General features: G+C 30.6%; 2 protein-coding genes across 2 annotated transcripts in view; one reads left to right on the top strand and one right to left on the bottom strand.

Moving 5' to 3' along the window:
• The window catches only part of rsh (Rap GTPase activating protein radish), a 125513-nt gene extending 113776 nt beyond the window's left edge, over positions 1-11737 (top strand). The window contains 11 exon segments of the mRNA XM_011501019.1: positions 2063-2370; positions 4416-4633; positions 5807-6197; positions 7162-7396; positions 7621-7792; positions 7899-8138; positions 8219-8374; positions 9515-9669; positions 10167-10276; positions 10536-11246; positions 11248-11737. Of these exon segments, the coding sequence (XP_011499321.1) occupies positions 2063-2370; positions 4416-4633; positions 5807-6197; positions 7162-7396; positions 7621-7792; positions 7899-8138; positions 8219-8374; positions 9515-9669; positions 10167-10276; positions 10536-11246; positions 11248-11379 (2828 nt within the window). The 3' untranslated portion in view covers positions 11380-11737.
• A 5680-nt stretch (positions 11738-17417) lies between these two features.
• On the bottom strand, positions 17418-20426 carry Tip60 (Histone acetyltransferase Tip60). Its single transcript, XM_011500858.1, has 5 exons — positions 20307-20426; positions 20146-20203; positions 19740-19808; positions 18276-19365; positions 17418-17870 (listed from the first exon to the last, which is right to left on the bottom strand). Exons 1-5 carry the CDS (start codon positions 20349-20351, stop codon positions 17762-17764), a joined length of 1371 nt encoding a protein of 456 aa, XP_011499160.1. The 5' UTR covers positions 20352-20426; the 3' UTR covers positions 17418-17761.
• Positions 20427-20984: the final 558 nt, after the last annotated feature.

The raw sequence follows: 20984 nt of genomic DNA, 5'->3' as shown, positions 1-20984 counted from the left end.
AGAGAGTGAGAGAGGGTGAGAGAGGGTGAGAGAGGGTGAGAGAGGGTGAGAGAGGGTGAGAGAGGGTGAGAGAGGGTGAGAGAGGTAGAGAGAAATAAACAGATAGAGAGATAGTGAGTGGGAGAGAGGGTGAGAGAGGTAGAGAGAAATAAAGAGATAGAGAGAGAGAGAGAGAGAGAGAGAGAGAGAGAGACAGGGAGAGAAAAAACACCGTAGGCGGGTCACTCTAAGTTCGAATACCAAGCCCTGTTTAAAATAGCCTGGTGTTTTACCTTACAGTGATTTGATTGCGGTCTCGACAACATGGCTCCGATTTCTGTAAAGTGCAAATTTCTTTCCTGACACAAATACAAATGAATTCTGCTGTGTAAGCAACATATGTTTGTACTGAATTTAATTCTAAGAGGTAAAAACGTATTCGAATGAGTTTGCGTCTCTTCAAAGTTGTTAATAGAAAAGAGTGAAATTAGATCATAATTATAACATTACTTGGCGATGTTATAAGTTTCATTCAAATATTCGACAAAAATTACCAAAGAAAAGAAATTATTTATGCCTTTAAAATAAATCGAATGAACAATGAAAAATAAATGGCACGCTCAGTGCGGCATAAATTTTTTACTTTTATGAATATTTAATTCTCTAATGATCAAAAGTTATAAAATTAAATAAAACGCATTTAAACGAAAAGTTTCCTTTAGAAATTGAAACGAGAACATCTGTCTGTACTACCAATACAATAAGAGATTTTCATTCGAATAATGTATTGCAGTATTGCAAAATAAGACTATAGTCGATATAATGTAAAAATAGTTCAATAATTTATCAATTCGTAATTTGTTGTTTTAATGTTATTATTTTAAAATTATTATTATACATATATATAACTCGAATATTTTTTATTAATTAAAAAAATCGTGTTATTATAAAATGATTTAAAATAAATATGATATTTGACATATTTAGTGTGATATTTTAATCATAACATTATCACTTATATAAACAAATAAATAAATAAATAAATATATATATATATATATATATATATATATATATATATATATATTGAAATGTAATATAAATTTTAAATATGAATATAAAAAACAAACACACATAGACGCGTATGTATGCGCACATGCCGCACATGCCTATATACATATATTTAAAAATAGATTACCATAATTCTTTGGAGTTGTCAGTTTGAATTTTATTCTTTAAAATGTATTTTCATTTATTTCATTTCAAGTAGTTTAATACAATAAAATTCAATAAAATAAAGTATAAAAAATAGATTTTAATCAAATAAGACTTTATACCATTTCATATATACATGAAAAAATAATAATAAAAGGAGAAAATAATTATTAAATATGAAAACAAATTTTTATCTTTGCTATTTATACTATAGAATATGTTTTATAAAGAATTTCTTAATAATTAGAGACAATCCACAGATCTCAAAAACTTATTCATTTTATTAATTATGGTAAAGTAACACACGCGCACGCGCGCACACGCACTCGCACACATACAAAATATGCGATATTATTAATATTATGTTAATCCGGTAATGTTGATATGATAATGATACCAACAATAGTAACAACAATATCAATAATACTAATAATAATAATAAGAGAATAATAACAATAATGAAAATTATAATGATAACTACAACGGTTATACTATAAAAATTAATAGAATTTTAATTTATCATGCACCTGATAACGCGGATAGAATTTTTAGTAAAGTAAGCGTACATTAAAAATACAGAAAGTTCTCGCTGGCATGAAACGAATGTCAAACATGAAAATCAATAGTTGACATTGTACTATTGTTAGCGATCTATCTAGAGAAAAATTGAAGTGTATAATAGATCGATCATCACAGGTCTACTGTATCATTTTTTTTCTCTCCTTTTTCTTCCAAAAACAAAAAAAAAAAAAGAATGAAAGAAAGAAAGAAAGAAAGAAACAGTGAAATACGATAAGTTAATCCGATGGACGTAAAGAAAACGCGAAAGTAAAAATCAATAACAAACTGGCTCGCTCGAATTCTCCAGATGAATTCTGCCAAGAGTACCCACATAATCTACTGCCGACGCCCGGCTATTGGATCGAGTGCTCACGTCAGCAAATTACAACCGACACGATCTACGATGAGAGCGAGAGCGACCGGGAGGGCACGGACATCGATCAGCAAGCGGAGCAATTGCAGCAGGAGTTAGAGCAGCCACTTTCGATCGGGAATAACGCGATGCGACACAGTAATAGGCAGGAGCAGGACTGTCTTTTCGAGGAAAACGAGCTCGACGGCGACGAGTCACCGAAAAAGAAAACCGTAATTGAAGAACAGTGGGAGAAGAGTCAGGTATGATGAATTTGCAACGAATGAATTTTGAACGAATTTCGAACGCCTCCCCAATGCCGTATCGACAATATTTATTTGCATTTATAAAAATGCCCGTATAAAGGTATTTTACATTGGCTTTGAGGCGGCCGAGTGAACGATTCGCTAGAGATTACGATTCGTCGTGTGTCCAATGCCACTTTAAGCATTCAAAATAAAAAATTGCTCCCCCCCCCACCACCACCTCCACCACCACCCACCACCACCCACCACCACCCACCACCACTACCACTCACCACCCACCATCCACCACCCACCACCACTCCCTTCTCGGGTTTGCTTTTATGCGCGACGAAATAATACATTGAAGTATGTTAAATGTAAAATTGTGTTTGCGAATAATAAATCGCTTTTAAAGGATTTTGTTACATCATTTATAGGATTGATAGTGTATATTAAATGCCTTGTGACTATATTTCAATGTTGAGAGTGTGGAGTACAACAGTTTATCAGACTATAAAATAAATTCATAGATTTATTGATTGAAGCATTTGCACTGAAGCATTAGTAGTGAATATTTTGTTATACAATTTTGCAATGAAATGAGCAAGAAAAAAATTCTCAGATATCGAGAGCCTTTACGATTCTCCGTAATTTATAACAAATTGCAAATTAATTATAATACCCTCATACAGTTGTAATTATAATTATAATTTGATATAATGTGACGTAATATAATATAAATCGAGCTTAACTAATAGGAAGGAACAATAGAAATAGAATTGTCAAATCAAGCTTTTATAATGTACGTTTCTTTCGCTAAAAAAAAATTGCCCCCCCCCCCCCCCACCCCCTCCACCACCACCCACCACCACCCACCACCACCCACCACCACTACCACTCACCACCCACCATCCACCACCCACCACCACTCCCTTCTCGGGTTTGCTTTTATGCGCGACGAAATAATACATTGAAGTATGTTAAATGTAAAATTGTGTTTGCGAATAATAAATCGCTTTTAAAGGATTTTGTTACATCATTTATAGGATTGATAGTGTATATTAAATGCCTTGTGACTATATTTCAATGTTGAGAGTGTGGAGTACAACAGTTTATCAGACTATAAAATAAATTCATAGATTTATTGATTGAAGCATTTGCACTGAAGCATTAGTAGTGAATATTTTGTTATACAATTTTGCAATGAAATGAGCAAGAAAAAAATTCTCAGATATCGAGAGCCTTTACGATTCTCCGTAATTTATAACAAATTGCAAATTAATTATAATACCCTCATACAGTTGTAATTATAATTATAATTTGATATAATGTGACGTAATATAATATAAATCGAGCTTAACTAATAGGAAGGAACAATAGAAATAGAATTGTCAAATCAAGCTTTTATAATGTACGTTTCTTTCGCTAAAATCTTAAGTAATTTCTCGTATTTAAAAGACATTGAGCAAATTAATATTTCAAACTATTCGAATCGATTCTCTAATTGGTTTCAAATATATTATTGAGTGATTTTTTTTTTTCTTATTTTTTTTTTTTTTTTTTTTTTTTTTTTTTTTTTTTAGCAAAGAACGTCACTGGATTACGTGCATTAAAAGCCATGGCAACTATTATCAAAGAGCTTGATATAATTTCCGTTCCATTTCTCCAATTTTTATAGGATATAAAAAGATAAAGCGAAAAGTTTGCTAATGAAATGCTAGAAAAATATAAATTAATATTGATGTTTGAGAAGCGCTTAAAACAAAAAATTCAACTGATATTGAAATTCCCATTGAAAGACATAAAAGCCCCAAGCAGAGGCAATGAAGTGAAAAGGACAATGGATAAGGGAATTTCGTCATTTAAACGTTTCATAAACATTAACGGTTTCGTAAAGAAAAGAAAAAAAAAAAAAAAAAGGAAAAAAAACAAGAAAGACCACTTTTCCCGCGTTTCCCCGAGCAATGATCACATTCCATCACATACGGCCTTTAAACAATAATCTGCCTCTTATTTTCACAAGCAAATGCAAGCACATTACGGGTATTATTGCTACGATGCAGGGTTTCGAGCTTACCTCCGTCGAGCAGGAGACGTACGAGAAATACTTTTATGGGACCGAGCACTGGAATTATTTTACCAACGACGAAGACTTGGGGCCCGTTATACTGAGCATCAAGCAAGAGATGTTAAACAGCAGGGACCAGTTTCGTATACTAGTACGGGCTATCAGCTACACGGTGCACGGTCTCATACCTGCCAGCTGCGTCTTTGCCGATAGGTAAGTTCCTATTAAACGGCTTATCTTTCATACTTCGCGCTACGTTTATTTCTTGACTGTTATAAGTGCCATTGGTTAATGAAGATGAATACTATGAGCGCTCGCTCGATCGATCCTCAAGGTCTATAAAGCTTCTATTCTTGAATAATAGATCGAAGAATATCAATGTCGCCGATTATTCGATAGCACTAGGAAATATAAATCCTACTTCATACTTATCTTTTATACATAATTCGTGAATTATTATATACTCTCTGGTTGTTTTTGTTTTTGTTTTTGTTTTTGTTTTGTTTTGTTTCTTTTTTTTCGCTCTTTCTTTAGAATTATTTTACGTCAAATAAATGATGATAGCGATTACGTTTTACATAAAACAAAACAAAAACATCGAATTAACAATATCAGTGTGAAACAAGTTGTCTCTTAGCCTGCTTGCAGAATTTCATATCTATATAAGATTGAAATGAAATGAAAATAAAAAATAAAATAAAATTATATAAAATAAAAAATACTGATAATTCCTTGGCCTTCCTTTCCGAAAATGATGCATCAGGGTAGCCTGAAAATTCCTTTCTTTATCTTCTACACAGTACAAGTGATTGAATGCTCTACTTGAAATTATAATGGTATGTAACGAGAAAGTGCAATTTGTAATATAAATGTAAATTCAGGGCACATTTAATGCCATAATTTGAAAAGGCGTGGCCCCTATTACCGAGATAAAGAGCAGTTTCATATTAAATACATATAACTGCAAATAATCCAATAAAACTACAAATATGCAAACTATTGCATAATTTTGTAGATAAAAAAGATGTGTGGCATATTTTTGCCCCTTAAGTACTTGCCCTCCTCGGCTATTATTGTTGGTTTTGACATTTTATAGTATCAAATATTTTACACTCGCAAATGAATGACTTATCGCGGTTACGGCTATTTTTCATACCGGTTGGGAAATTTAATCCTTTGAAACTTTGATAAACGGGCTTAAGAATTTTAAGGAAGAAAAAAATGTTGAATACTTCACGCTCAATCGACATTCTTAAGTAATATATTACCGTGTATTTTTCGTGAAAAAATGAAGGAAAAAGATGAAAAAAAAATCCCTCGACCAGACTAACCTATTTTAACTTACTTAAAAATTCACTTGGTTGCATAGATATAATCGCGAAGAAGTGGTAAAAAGCTTAGGGAAAGAGGTAAACATCAATCCAACATCAATCCTCCGCTGACACTTGGGCAACTTCCCGACACCCCCGAGGAGCTGCTCAAGTTAGATCAGGTTTTCATCAAGTCGGAGTTGAAAGTTGGCGTGATCTACGTGCAGGAGGGTCAGTACGCGGAGGAGGAGATCCTTGACAACAACGACGAATCGCCGAGTTTCGAAGAATTTCTGCAAATACTCGGGGAGAAGGTGAGACTAAAAGGTTTCGATAAGTATAAGGGCGGCCTCGACACCGTTCACGATCTCACCGGACTCTACTCCGTTTACACCAATTGGCGAGGAATCGAAATCATGTTTCACGTCTCGACGATACTGCCCTATGAAAAGCACGATGTACAAAAAGTTAGTACCATTTACATTTTACCACTAATTCGCGGGCATTTAATCACTGCTTTACTTAAACAAATTCATATTCACAGCATTATTACAATATTACCAGCTGTCAACATTATTTTAATTATAATCTTTAAAAATTAACAATAACTTTCCCTTTAATATAGAATTTAATTATACTCGCACGTGCAATAAAGCTTCGATTCGCTAATAATATAGAATGTTTAACTTTTCTTATATTTATCTTGATATGCTCGATAAAAAAAAATCTTAACAAATATCATTGTTAGACATAAGTGAAGTTGATGTTGAATGTGAATTTAGGTGCTTTTTCTTCTTTTTTTTTTTTTTAAATTCCATTTTTGAATATTTCAAACCGTCGAGCAAAAATTTTTGTTGTAAAAAACCGTTGATATGGTGAGCCTTGAAAATATTATAAACAATTGTCATTAGATAAACTATAAATACAATAATATAACGTACGCATAGTTTTATAAATAAAATCGTTACTTAAAATTTATCATAAATAAAGTAAATGCTTATGTTAATGTTAATTCCAAACAATTACTATTCTAAATTAAAGAAAGAAGACTTGTAAAAGCTATTCGTTTTTATTTGCCTTTTTGCCGGCTTTATTGTTTGTTATAATTTTTCATTTATATTTTTAAGATTTCTTTAACCTAAATAAGTAGTAAATATAAATAAGAAAAGCCCAACCTCGTTGTTAACGGAATAAAATACTAAACGAGCATGCACAATACGTAAGAATAACATTTGACGCGATCCATCTACCAATGATCTTCCGACATATTTGAAATTATTATTATAAAAATTTCTAACACTATTTTTCAAATAAAATCATTATTAATGCCAATAAGAGATACAGAGCATTAAGAAAATTAATTATTCATTTGTGTTATTGTTATGTAACAATTTTAAACTACTTTATATTAAACCGTATGATTTCTTTCAGCTGCAAAGAAAAAGGCACATTGGCAACGACATTGTTTGCGTAGTTTTTCTCGAAGCAGATAATACAAGTTTTAGTCCAGCTTGCATAAAGTCACACTTTTTACATACATTTATTCTCGTCCGTGTAAGTCCACGTATTAAAAGGAAAATCACGCGATACGAGGTATCCGTGGTTACTAGAGATGAAGTTGGCGCCTATAAACCTTACCTTTGGGAGCAAAGTGTCTTTGAAAAAGGTAATTTGAAAAAGGTACAGAAATAAGGGAAACGGGCCAAATCATAATCCATCCTATACGTACGTTCAAATAATCATAATGAAGGGATAGAACGTACATATCAATTCTATAATTGACGATGTAGCGTAAAATTTTCATTTCTTTTCTCTTTCAGCATTTATATTCTCAATTGTCATTGTTGAGTATAAAAATTATATACAAACATTTTATTTTATTTATTTTAGGACCGATGTTTCGCGAATGGATACTAACGAAGATAGTGAATGGCGAGCGAGCGAGTTATTCTGCGCCGAAATTCGCTAGGATGCAAGAAAGAACGAGAAGTCAAATGCTTGAAGATATAGTAGCAAATTTAGCAAATCATGCTGAAACTGGACAAATACCGAAACCTTATAGGTAAATTATATAGCTCAATATGCAATTAAATAATCACATAATGTAAATATTATTATAGAATATTAGAATAGTACTAGAATTATTTATTTGTCGATTAATTTTGTAGGCGTGGATCATGGAGACCAATTGGTCATATGAGACCATCGTCGCCATTATTAGACTCTGTTAGAGATCAATTTGAAGATTACGATCAATTGGCCAAGGACTTTACTAGAGTATTTTTAAATAATGCCGAAAACTTAGCTATTAATGCAAATTTATTTGACGTATCGTTCCTGGTGCCTGGTCAACAAAAACAAAAAGTTCGATTTATAGGGGTACGAGCCATTCTAGGTGTTAGAAGCCGGTATTTATTGAAAACTGCTCTATACATCGATTGAGAAATCTTCATCAAATTATATAACATTTCAAAATAATGTTATTTAGCGTTTTTCAAGAAATGCTTTATGGAATTCAAGCAGGTTTTGGAAGTCCACAAGTGCCGGTTGCTGAATTATTAGCTAGACCAGCACCAACGCTACTCAGTCCACAAAAGCCAAAGAGTTCAAATTTTCTGCAGGTGCCGGACGTTGAAAGTCCTAGGTAAGGAAAAAATTTCCCAATAGCCTGTTTTACAAATATGAACTTTGTAGATTTCTAATGAGGAACAGAAATACCATGCGCTGTGAGCAAATAATGCATTGTATGCATCGTAATTTTTTTTTTTTTTTTTTTTTTTTTTTTTTTTTTTTTTTTAATAATTCATTTAAAAATGCTCGACCATAAAAGCTATCGAATACCTGGTGTGTTAGGGAACAAAAAAAAAATACAATAAGTTTCTGTTCTAGAGGTGAGATTAATTTTTATCACTATTTATTGTCATTAAATGTAAGCTATTTATATATATATATATATATATATATATATATATATATATATATTTATTTATTTATTTATATGTAATTGTCGTGTAATGTTTAAAGGCACATCCGTGTCTCCTATCCTTCACAGTACCGCATGATTATTGTCAATAAATATTTATACTTTTTTTTTATAATGAATATATCGATACTTTTTTTTATACCTATTCTATGTATTACAATATCATATTACAATACTATGTCCTTTCAGTATTTAAAAGTACTCTTAACATTAAGCATGTTTCTCTTTGTAAACATGTAAATAATTATCTGTAAATTATCTGTCGTTATACCAATATTTCTCTATATTGTAAATTTTTTATTATTGTTTGTTTCTTAATATCAATCAAGCATGCAGCATATTGTATTTGATATCTTATTAATATATAGCTTTCAATAATAAACTTTCGTTTGAATTTATTGTTTGAAAAGCAAAATCGACTTTATTATCAATAAATCTAATTAAAATAATCCATGGTAAAAGAAAAAAGAAACGAAAAAGAAGAAGGAAGAAAAAAGCGTTAATTCCTTTAAAGTGTTGTGCACATGTTTCGCTATATATTTGTCAGTATCCAAGCAAATCCTTAAATATTAGACAATTTTATATTTTATACTGTTAGACTCGTACGATGAGATATAAAACTCTTTGGCGAGCGTAAACATTGATTGATTTTAAACGGATATCCAATCATGGCAATACAGCCTCGCGTGTTCGTCTCTCTTACCCTCTCGACGCTCGTCAACAAAACAATCTCAATGTTTCTCCAAATCCCAAAAGTGCCGTCCAGCGATTTCTGTGAGATACTGGTTCTGATCTGTTTAGGCCTAAAAGTGTGCCGTCCTCGCCAATGGTAAAGCGGGCATTCTCGAGGCTGGGCACGATAACCGCTGGCTGGGGTCGTAGCATACGTAAACACGGCAGCAACACACTGTCCAGCGAGGATAGGAAGCGCTGGGCCAGCTCCCAGGATTGTAGTAGTATGTTGTAATTGATAAGACTTTTATCGGTATTTCATTTCTTTTTTTTTTTTCTTTTCTTTTTTTTTTTTTCTTTCTTTTTTAACACTATCTTTAAGACTGAAATTAATTAACGCGGGAGTCACTATTTCTCCTAGACTATCGTGGAAAATAAATTTTGAAGTTTTGTTCGTTCTTTCGTCTAAATTTGATAATAGCTACTCTACGGCTTTATACGAGGGGTCATAAATAATGACGAGGCATACCATTTTCTTCAATTTTTTTACTTAAAAGCTCTATCGGTACACACTTCAAATATGATGTTTTGAGGGAAAGAAAAATAATACGTTTAATAAAGTGATGTTACAAGTTATCCTATGCATAATTTAAACATGATTGCTCAAATAATGTAATATCGATGATAAATATGAACGAAAATATCTAAAGTAATAGAATAAATAAATAAAAACTTGCGTCTTATACGAGAGTTATATTTTAAATATCTTTTTAATTTTCAGATAAAGACATGAAAGACAAAGACAAGGCGGCTCAATCGCTAGCCGTTCCCCGACTAAGCGTTTGCGCCGATGCGCAGAAAGTCGATCGAACGAAATTAGCGCAGACTGAGGTATTCATTAATTACACCAATAATATAAAATAATCTAAGAATATGCGAGAGTGTGACGAAAACGCCTTAGTGACTTTTGATAACAATATAAGACCAGTGATAATTGTCAAATATAAAATAAAAAATCGATTCTTATAGTCTTGGTACGATTCCGGTGGACGATATCACTTTATTGATGATATTTAATTTGACGAGACCGAGACATAGAGTGAGAAGATTCTGCTGATTTTTTGATATTTTTTGCAATTGAATCCCATAGTTCGACATCATAGAATTCGACCCGGAGACATTCCGCATCCTACTGGACTACCTGCACACGGGCTCCTGCCCATTGACTTGCAGCAACATTCCCGGCCTCATTTGCGCGGCTGAGCACTACGATCTTCCCGAGCTTCTGCAGGCGTGCTTTCACCACGCCAAACAATTTTTGCGCATTGAGATTGTGTGCGTGATGCTCTGCGCCTTGGAGAACTATTATTGGCGCTACACCTCGGCCTCCGAGCTCGTCAACATGATCCTCGCCTTCGTGGAAACCCGGGCCTTTCAGCTCTTTCAAAATCCCGATTTCCTCATGCTCAGTGAATCTATGGTACAGATGATCATGAATCGTAGCCTCGAGGTCGTGGAGATCAAGAAATTTGAGGCGATGCTTAATTGGGCGAAGCATCGAATTAAATCTATGTCGGACGTCGACGCCAACATCGAGTTCAAGCATATTATGGAGAGACTCAGCAAAGATCTCAAACTTTACAGGATTACACCACAGGAGCTTATTAAGGTGAGATGGGCTTTTACGAACTTTTTAGATCCCTTTCAAAGCTCTCCTTTATCGAAACTTCTTGAATTAAAATGGCCCCTCAACGCAACATCTTCGCAATTTAGTTTCCTGCTAATCGGCGCATATTATTTACATCGACCAACGATTATTTCATTAATATTTTGCTTTTCAGATTGTATTGCCCTCGAAATCAATAAGTCACGGGAGAATTCTTGAAACCTTGATGTTCCAAGCAAACTCTGGAATGTATCGAAACGTCGATGATTACCTGGAGGCCTACCAGAATCGACTTCAAAATCAAGAAAGTCTCGACGGTGGCTTATAAGTGCACGCATTGATTGCTGAAACTGAAAAGAAAGCTAAGATACCTGATAATTTTAAGAACAAGCATGACTTAAGAACTCAAGTTTCTATATAAACTTTCGATAAGTAATGTACAGAAACAATTCCTAAATCTCTCACTTACAGAAATACAATAAACCTTAACGAGATAATAGGACGAGCGTTTCTTAACGAGATATGTAGCTTTCTTGCTAGAATAGAAGAGAATCGAAGAGCAAATAACATTGAAATAAACTTTGATGGCGTTAAAAAGTCTGATAAATATATGTGAAGAAAAAAAATATACAAAGTGTCGAGGAATTTCCACTGGAAATGTTTGGGTATAATACTTTTTGAAACAAAAAAAAACAAAAAAAAAAAAAAAAACAAAAAACAAAAAAAACAAAAAAAAACAAAAAAAAACAACAAAAAAAAATTAAAAAAACTTGGATAAAAAAAATATGTTATTCGAATGCAGAAGGATGCATAATTCTAATGTCATATTCTAATGATAAAAACAAAAAAAAACAAAACAAAACAAAACAAAACAAAAAACGAAGTATTAAAGTGACAATGACGCATGCCATGGATAAGGGCACAAGCTCTTCCATAAAGTTAGCTACGTGATTAGCTCAGGCTGCAGTAAGTAATAAAATTGCTAAGAATAAGGGAGGAATAAACAAATAGACATAGTTGGAATTTAGTCAGCCAAGAAGTACTGGTGATCAACATATTTTTTATACTAGTTGTCTCAAAAATCAATACCTCCTTCAACAATCATTAATCAATTGTTTTGAAACTGAAGTTTCCAGTATCAGTTTCTAAATAGCTTATCTGTCTGTTGTGTAGAGAACTCTTTTACCGAATAACACGATAAAGTTGTCTTAAAGAAACGCCAGTACTCAATAATTATGATCGAATGTGACAATCTTTACGTTAAAAGGCCGCATTAAATTAAACCAAATACGATAAAGCAAGTTAAAGAGCATTAATATGAATAGTTGATAAATACCAAATACAATACTAGTAATAATATTGGTAATTATAATATTATATCAATTATTATCGAAAGAGTTGATGTTGAATGTGAGGGAAAATCGTTTGAAGCCTGTTCTGTTTTTTAACGTAGATTTTGTATCTCTAATACTCTAAGTAAAAGATTTAAAAGAAAAACAAAACTTCTGTAAGTGAGAACTAAAACCGTGCGCGATTGATCTCATAATATATGTATATATATATCTATGTATGAATGAACATATATACATATGTTTCTTTCGTATAAATATAAAAAAAGGCGAAAATTTAAATAATAAAAAGTTATATAAAAAAATCCTTGAAAGTTGCGACCGAGAGTAGGCGTGAGTCGATATCATCAAAAATTTTAGACAAAACGTTTAGTCTCTCGAGCCACATACTATAATATATATATATATATATATATATATATTATTAACGTCGGTGAGTCGAGTTGTCATTTCAACCACTCGCGCGCTGCATTGTGACAAATAAACATATCGAGAAACTTTACGAATAAAATTTATATTTATACTTACTATATTGAAGAAGAAAAAGTGTATTGTTTTTTGATAAAGTTACATCTTTTGTTCTCATGCAAATTTGGAACAACGTACATCGTTTATTGCGTCGAAGTACAATGAAAGTACCAGTACTGACGTTATTCAATAAAGGATATAAATTTAATTCGTGAGGTTCCTTTTGAAACCAAGAGAACAAAGTTTAAAAAATCTAATCGTTTAACTCCGAGTCAAAATAAAATATTTTTTACATAACCACAAAACCCACATTAATATCGTCAAAGTTTTTGATGAGAAGCGCTTAAAAAATTCGATGAGGATTGAATGTTTCGAAACGTTGATATTGTAGTTAATATTTTCTCTAAGATCGAGTATCGTGAAACAAATAGAAGCGATTACGCGCTTCCAAATATCAAAATCTCCAATACATTCTCGACCGCTACACAAAGTTAATGCGCGTCATAATGAATAGAATAAATTACAAAAAAAAAAAAAAAAAGGAAAAAAAAGAAACTAATAAAATTAATGAAGCGCTCGAAAGGCGTTCGCCAAAACTATTAAGTGTCTTACTGTTCAGGTTTACGGCTGGATAATTCTAAATTCTTTTTTTCATGTATTTACAAACAGTCTACATTTAAAATGGCGCTCAATAAGATAATCTATTATCTCTATCATGTGTTTTAATTTTAAAATACTACGTTTGCTTTTTAATTATCTTAATTCAAAAATCAAAATTCGGCATTAATGGCTACTCTACTCTATTCATACCTCTATATTTTTATTGAAGCAAATCGATGGATGTATTACTTGAATGGATCTAATATTGTATATTGATCTAATAATTGTTTGTAATAATAATAATGAACTAAAGAAATGATTTTCTTCCTATATTTTTATCCAAATAAAAGAAATACTATAATTGTCCAGCCGTTTCCGTCTACTGTTCAACTGTACATGTACTATGCAAATATGCAAATATGCATATATATATATATATATATATATATATATATATGCACAATATAAATAAAGTTTACATTACTATATTAAAGTTTACAAAAAAGATAAAACGCTAATCAAATACAAGACATAAAATGTGTTGAAAATTCTAATAATTCAATCTATACAGAAATTAAAAGTTTTTAATTTTTAAAATATTTTAAAAATAAAGTATTTTATAACTAAAAGATAATGTTTAATTTTATAAATTTAATTACAACATTAATTCACAATTGATATAAATGCTTGTTGCATTAGTACATATTGATAATAATTTTTACAAAATATTTAAAAACATAATATTACGTTTACAAATATTATAATTGAATAATGAAAATTTTTAAAAAGTTATTCATCAAATATAAGGTGTAAAAGCAAAAACTTTCGACCTTAATTACTTGTTAATGTTTTCGCGCAAAATAGAATATTAAATTACTAATGTTTACAGAAACACTTTCCAAGCCATAGAAATAAAAACTTGTACACTTAAATTAATAATGAAAGACAATTTGAAGTAATTGATTTTTCTAATTCAATGAATTTAGATTTTTTCAGAATTTAGAAAAATAACTTATTATTTTAACATTTTTAAATTGAAGTTTTTATCAAAATCTTTTTCTTAATATTTCTAATTTGTATACAATGATATTATATGATATGAATATACACAATGATATATCAAATACGTATATATAAAATGAATGGTGGATTGAAAAAATGTTAAAGTCATGTATTTAGTAACGGGTGTTAAAAAACTCGTCAATGACATTTAGCTTTTAAAAAGTGGAAAGTCTCCTTTTTATATCGAAGTTATTCATTGTTGTTTTGCCAATTGTGAATATTCTATTTGTTTTTTATGTAAAGTTTAATAGAAGTCAAATTTGAAGCAGCAAACTGAATAATGAAAACTGATATATGTGTGAATAATACATGTACATTATAAAAATCGTAATATAAGTATCGTCATCCATTACCTTATAAATTAGGATAAATTTTAAACGATCAAGCAAACCCATTATAATGCATACAAATAAATATTCTATATATAGTGAAAAACTAAGTAATAAAAGTTTATAAATGTTGAATTTTTTGAAACAGAAATTAATTTTTCTTTTATATTAAGAGCTGCTTTACAAAAATATATTTACAAAACATATCCTTATATTTTATTTAAAAATGAAAGATAGAGTGCAGTTTTGTGAAAAGTTTGAAATGAAAATATTTTGGTATAACATGGCTATTAAAAAGTAGAAATTTTTAATTACACGAAAAATTCTAATTTTTCCTTCTGAATAAATCTATTACTATATTACTATAAATAAATGATTATTTATGGTCTTATTCGATATCTTTTTACTACACATACATTTTCTTATGATTTAAAAAATAAGTCAAATAATTATAGTTAATATAACTAATATATTATGAATTATAACGAATATTTCAATTTTATTACGAGATTTTTTCTTACGATGATGATAGTGTAAAATAAATGTTTAAAATAATAATAATAAAGCTACTTATTTTAATAATTTTTCAATAATACCAAAGTTTAAGATGTATATCGTATTTTTAAAATATATATTTGCGGTATTATAAATTTCCCTTACTTTTAAAAATAATATGATTATGATAATCAAACATATTTTTGCATATATGAGTAAAATCTATCCTCCAAAGCAAGTGTTACTCGGGTTGGTTATATCCGATCGATCAATGATCATAACGGTGTGCTTAAACAATGCATTATTATTTAAAAAAAAAAAAAAAAAAAAAAGAAAAGAAAAAAAACTTATTTCTTCGAAGAAAGTTAATAATAAAAAGTAATTGAATTGAATTAACGTACAGTAAATTGCTTTCCGAAATATAAATAAATAGCAGCTTCATCGTTTCATAAAACGTGGGTATTTGTAATTGTTAAAATACTCGTTTTAGACTTTCAACACATAAGCTGCCGTCTCTTAAGTGATCGTTGTTGATGTTGTTATATTATTGTTGTTACGAATCCAAAAGTGCAGGCGAACACCAACGTGTGTCTATATGTACTCGATGCAAAATCACCAAATAATTTAAAGTAATGAGGAAATTTGCATAACGAGATGGAAACGTTGTTTAGCCAATGTATCACACGCGCGCGCGCGCACGCATCATATCATGCCATCTGCATTTTGGAGAAAATTCTTGTGTGTGTTCTAAGGTATAATAAGAAATAACTATGCAAATATCTTTACGTGTGTTTGTCTATCGTGCGATAAAAATGATGTGGCTAACTTATGATTATAATATGTTAAATTAAAGGACAAATTACAGTCTGTCGAGTGTATTAATTTTATAAATTTTTATTATACGAATGGACTCTCATAAATGAAATAAAAATTTATTATCGGCTTTATACCACAAAGGTATTATCTATATAATATTAGTAGGTGAAATATGTAAATATTTATTCATTAGGTTTGCATGTTATAAAATTTTATATAACAAATATTAAATTATATTTTATATCGTTGGAATTTTTATTTTTTACATTGAAAATGAAAATGTTCCTAAAGTTCGTTCTCCAACTCAGACTTTGTTGTTGAGAAATACAAAATTTAATACCTGAATAAACAAGAATTTCTTGATTAAAAGGATTTTTTTAATATGCTTAAAATATGCTTTTAAATGTGCTTTTTAAATAAATAATCTTTTAAATATATTTTAATTACTATATAGTACAAACTATTTACTGCAATACGAAAGATGTAAATTATACTAGAATTTGATTTTCAAATATATGTAAACCACTTTATACTCGTCTTATTACTAATCGTGAGCGTCCATTCATTTTGTAATAAAAAGTTCATTCGCTAAATATGTAAAAACTTGCTTATCCTCTTCGTCTTATTGTCTCATCGTCATAAGCGACCATTATTAGCCATCGATAATCATTTTAATAACAATTATACGATAAAATTGAGAAGTTAAAAGGAAAGAAATCGCACAATTTAGTGAAATTCCTGTTTAAACCCCTCTCGACTTTTATTTCGATACGGTAGCGTAAAAGCGAGACTTCAGCACTGCTCGTAATGCTGCATTTGCGTGGTTAACGAAAAAAAAAAAAAAAAGAAAAGAAAAAGAAAAAGAAATAGGAAAAATAATGGAAACTTAAGCTGCGAATGAACAAAAACTAAATTTAAATGACAAATGATTTGTTGTATATGAAGCTACTGTGATGTTACTGTTGAATATAATGAAACAAAAAAAAAAAAAAATATATATATATATATATATCTATATACATGACAGAAAATTGGTCATTATTGTCAAAAAATATTTTATTTAACATAATAATTTTTTTTAACTATTTGGTATTACTTTAATAATCCCTGATTCCTATTCTTCATTGTTTATATCAATTAATGATTAATTACTATCTTGATAGTTCACAATTAAAAACATTTCAATATTTTCGATAAATATAGCACTTAGTTGATGATAGGTAAATAACCGAAAATTCACTTAATTATATCTTTTTATATAAAATCACATTTATTTACATTTCTACACTATTTATGAGTCTCTGTACAAATCATCGATCACTGATGATGATCGATATAACGATTTATGAGTTATTCTGTTCGAGTTGCTTTTAAAAAAAAATCGAGTCACTGTATTAAAACTTCGTTTCTGGCCATTTAAGAATTATTCTCTCAACTCTTGAAACAAGCCAGATGCAGTCTCTTTAAAATGCTAGGTATGCGACTTATGTACAAATTTGTACATTCATATCTTACGCAGTCACTTCTATAAATTTATTTAGCGATTTCCGTGAGAAATTAGTATTACTTTATTGTCCTTGAAAGAATTATTTCACCATTTTGCTCGTATACTCCAATCTTTTGGTGTCCAATGTAAGCATTTGGGATCTATTCTTATCTTTCTTTTATCCATAGCTGATGTATGCTGGTCAATGATATCCCTAAACAAACGAAAAAAAAAATTTGTATTTTAATAAAAATAAATAGTTCTGCTATAATTCAGTATTTCAAATAGTCTGTTGGCATTTACGAACTTTCACTTATATATTTTCACTTTACTATGAAATAAATACATTGCCCGACTATGACAATGGACTATTGTTATTCGTTGCAAGTTAGTAAGGATTTTCTTTATATATCTGTAGAATCTATTATTTATTACATTAGAATAAATTTTACATTTAGTTGAAAAATTCAAACGAGAAAGAAGACTTTGAAATTCAGGCATAAATTAAATATAAACTATTGTCACGCAACAAATTACACTTTCAATGACGCATTAGTTTATACTTATGAAACTTCAAGTGATATAATAATTAAAATATCATATATAAGATAATACTCACCTATTTAAAGTAACAATATATTGTCCTTTATAATAATTAATAAGATTAAGATTTTGTAAAGTTGAGATCACATCTTCTTTTTTAATAGAAGTAAGTTCACAAATTTCATTTATCGTAATTTGTGGCTTTTCGTTATCGATAACAGGTTTGACATTAAGTAGAATATCTAATATCGTATGTGCCCAATAACTTCGGTAAGATAATAATCCCAAATCCGATAGTGGTTTTTCTGGAGAACCAGTTTTCCCCTCAAATTTAGAAAGTTCATAAGAGAATTCTATTAGTAGTTTACCATAACCTTTCCTTTGAAACTGAGGCATTGTAAGAATACACGCAACATTATAATCTTCTGTCGACTCTTTTTCTTTGGAGAAATAGCCTACTATATGAAATCCCCGACTATCAAATTCTGTCATTACATAAAACAAAAATGGATCCGTATCATAGTACAGTGTTTTATGATCAAGAAACAACTTTGCTAGTAGACAGAGATTTTGTGCATAATTCTTATTTTTTCTTCCGTCTATTTCAAAAAATGATATAGACCCTTTTCTGTATATTTCATTACCTGGTGGATGTCGCAAATTGCATTTTGCTAAATGTCTTTCTAAACACTTTCGACTCTTACGATACTTTAAGCAAAATTCACAAATATATATACAAGCAAGATTAACCATTTCTTGTGGATAAGGACTGAAGTACCAAGGTTTTATTCGATGTCTGCCTAATTCAATTAATTCTATGTTTTTCATCCTAGTGACTACATCATCGTGATGATGGGCAACTAACGAACCCGTAGGTCGAGGACCAGCTGGAGGATGCTGTGGTGCTCCGTCTTGAGAATCTTCATTTTCTATAAAAGTCGCTTTCCTTTTCCTAGCCATTTTCTTTTGTAATGCCGCTTGAAGTACAGCCGAACCATTTACTGGCTCATTATTAATAATACTTGGACTCTGTGGCCTGCTAGGTATTTGCTTTTTTGGAGTAGCTGCTCCAGTCCCTGGTGCAGTTGCTCCATCTCTTCGTGGAAATTGAACTTTTCGAGTATCTAAACAGTCTTCTGTAACCCATTCGTCTAACCTTTTGTTGACTAAAGAACAATATTTTAGTATATAAAATAATTTAATTAAGCGAATAAAATATACGCAGCATTGCTTCTAAAATGGTAAATTTATGAAAATAATAAATTTACTTAAACAGTGAATTAGATGTAAACGATTGTTTGGCAACAAATTTATTTCATAAATATTGAAAGAAAGAAAAGCTCACACGTTAATAGATTCAATCGATTGAATACTTTTAAATGTTCTCTAAATCCATTCGCAATGGTCATTGATGTTTATATTTCACTTTTGATTATCTTTAAAATCATTCGATGTTTGTAATCAAAGACAACATGTAAACAGATTAAGCTTTACCATATTAGAATCAATCATAAAATAATAAAAAGAACCGGGTACTTACAATCTACATAATGAATGTAATAACATTTTAAACCTTGAACGTCTTTTATACTGATAATCTCGGCAAGGGCTGAAAGAATATTTAAATTATAATACAATACTTATAGAAAACATAACCTAACCTAAAAAGAATTCATCTAGTTAAATTATCAACAATATACGTAATACTAAATCAAGATTAATTCGTTCATTAATTTTAAATGACACACTTCGCACATTATAAGAGTATAAACTATCTAATTACATGTTGATACACTGCTAACATGATAAATTTGAAAAACTATGATGTGCACTCCGTAAAGCTGTACAAATTTCAAACCAGAAATTTGTACTCACGTACAATAAGTACCGAGATACTTATTACAAATTTCGACTGTAACAATCCTTAAAATATACAAAATACTCACGCCAATCTTCCGTTCCATTCATTCTCACCGGTAAACGACATCCTTCTACTAATGAATTCTAAAAGTGAGGTTAAGAATATTTAATGTCACATTTGAACAATACCGTAACACTTAATAAAAAATTACTGAAATAAAACTAATCCTGAAAAATCAAATCTTACCACCGAATCGCATATTGTTTCTCTGTCGTCGTGTTCTTCGATCATCTCAGTCAAAATCTTCACGAAATTACCTACAATTTTCTCGCAACCACCAAGATTGTTTTGAAGCGTTTTGTAGCCTACAACTTGCAATGAGGAGACGCCAGCGCCTCTAGAAACTACATGTACTAAAGCGCTTTGACATGTTAACTTACCTGCCGAACATTTCCCGATTGTGCGCACCGGAGCTTCCCCTCCATTGGCTCTTACTTTACGCGCACATTACGAAATAAAATGGGCAAAACACCCGTTTGTAATACTGCGCTACAAGCACGGTACGCTGTCAATGTATGCCATAAGCAATAATTTCGCTTCCTAGTTCAATCGTAAGCTCAAGTATTTCCTCGTAAGCCTTTCTTTCTTCATTTTTTTAATATATTATTTATTGATGTTCTATGGAGAATGATGGATGGACGGAGCGTTTCTTGCAAAATAAATAAATGTAGTTTTATGCCTTTGAAACTTATATATATGGGCCATTTCTTTCGACGGAAATAAAAATATGATTAACTAATATATTACCAAAGGAATCATTGAACTAAATATTTCGAGGCAACCTTTTCTCACCCAATCTTTGACCCTTGTCTTACGAAATGCCTTACGAATTATAGCGTAAAGGTACTTTAAGAAGTTAGATTA

This window comes from Ceratosolen solmsi, unplaced genomic scaffold (genome assembly GCF_000503995.2).
Source record: "Ceratosolen solmsi marchali unplaced genomic scaffold, CerSol_1.0 scaffold27, whole genome shotgun sequence".
NCBI lineage: Eukaryota > Metazoa > Arthropoda > Insecta > Hymenoptera > Agaonidae > Ceratosolen > Ceratosolen solmsi.
Note: the sequence above shows the minus strand (reverse complement) of the source record. Positions and strands in the feature narration are given on the sequence as shown.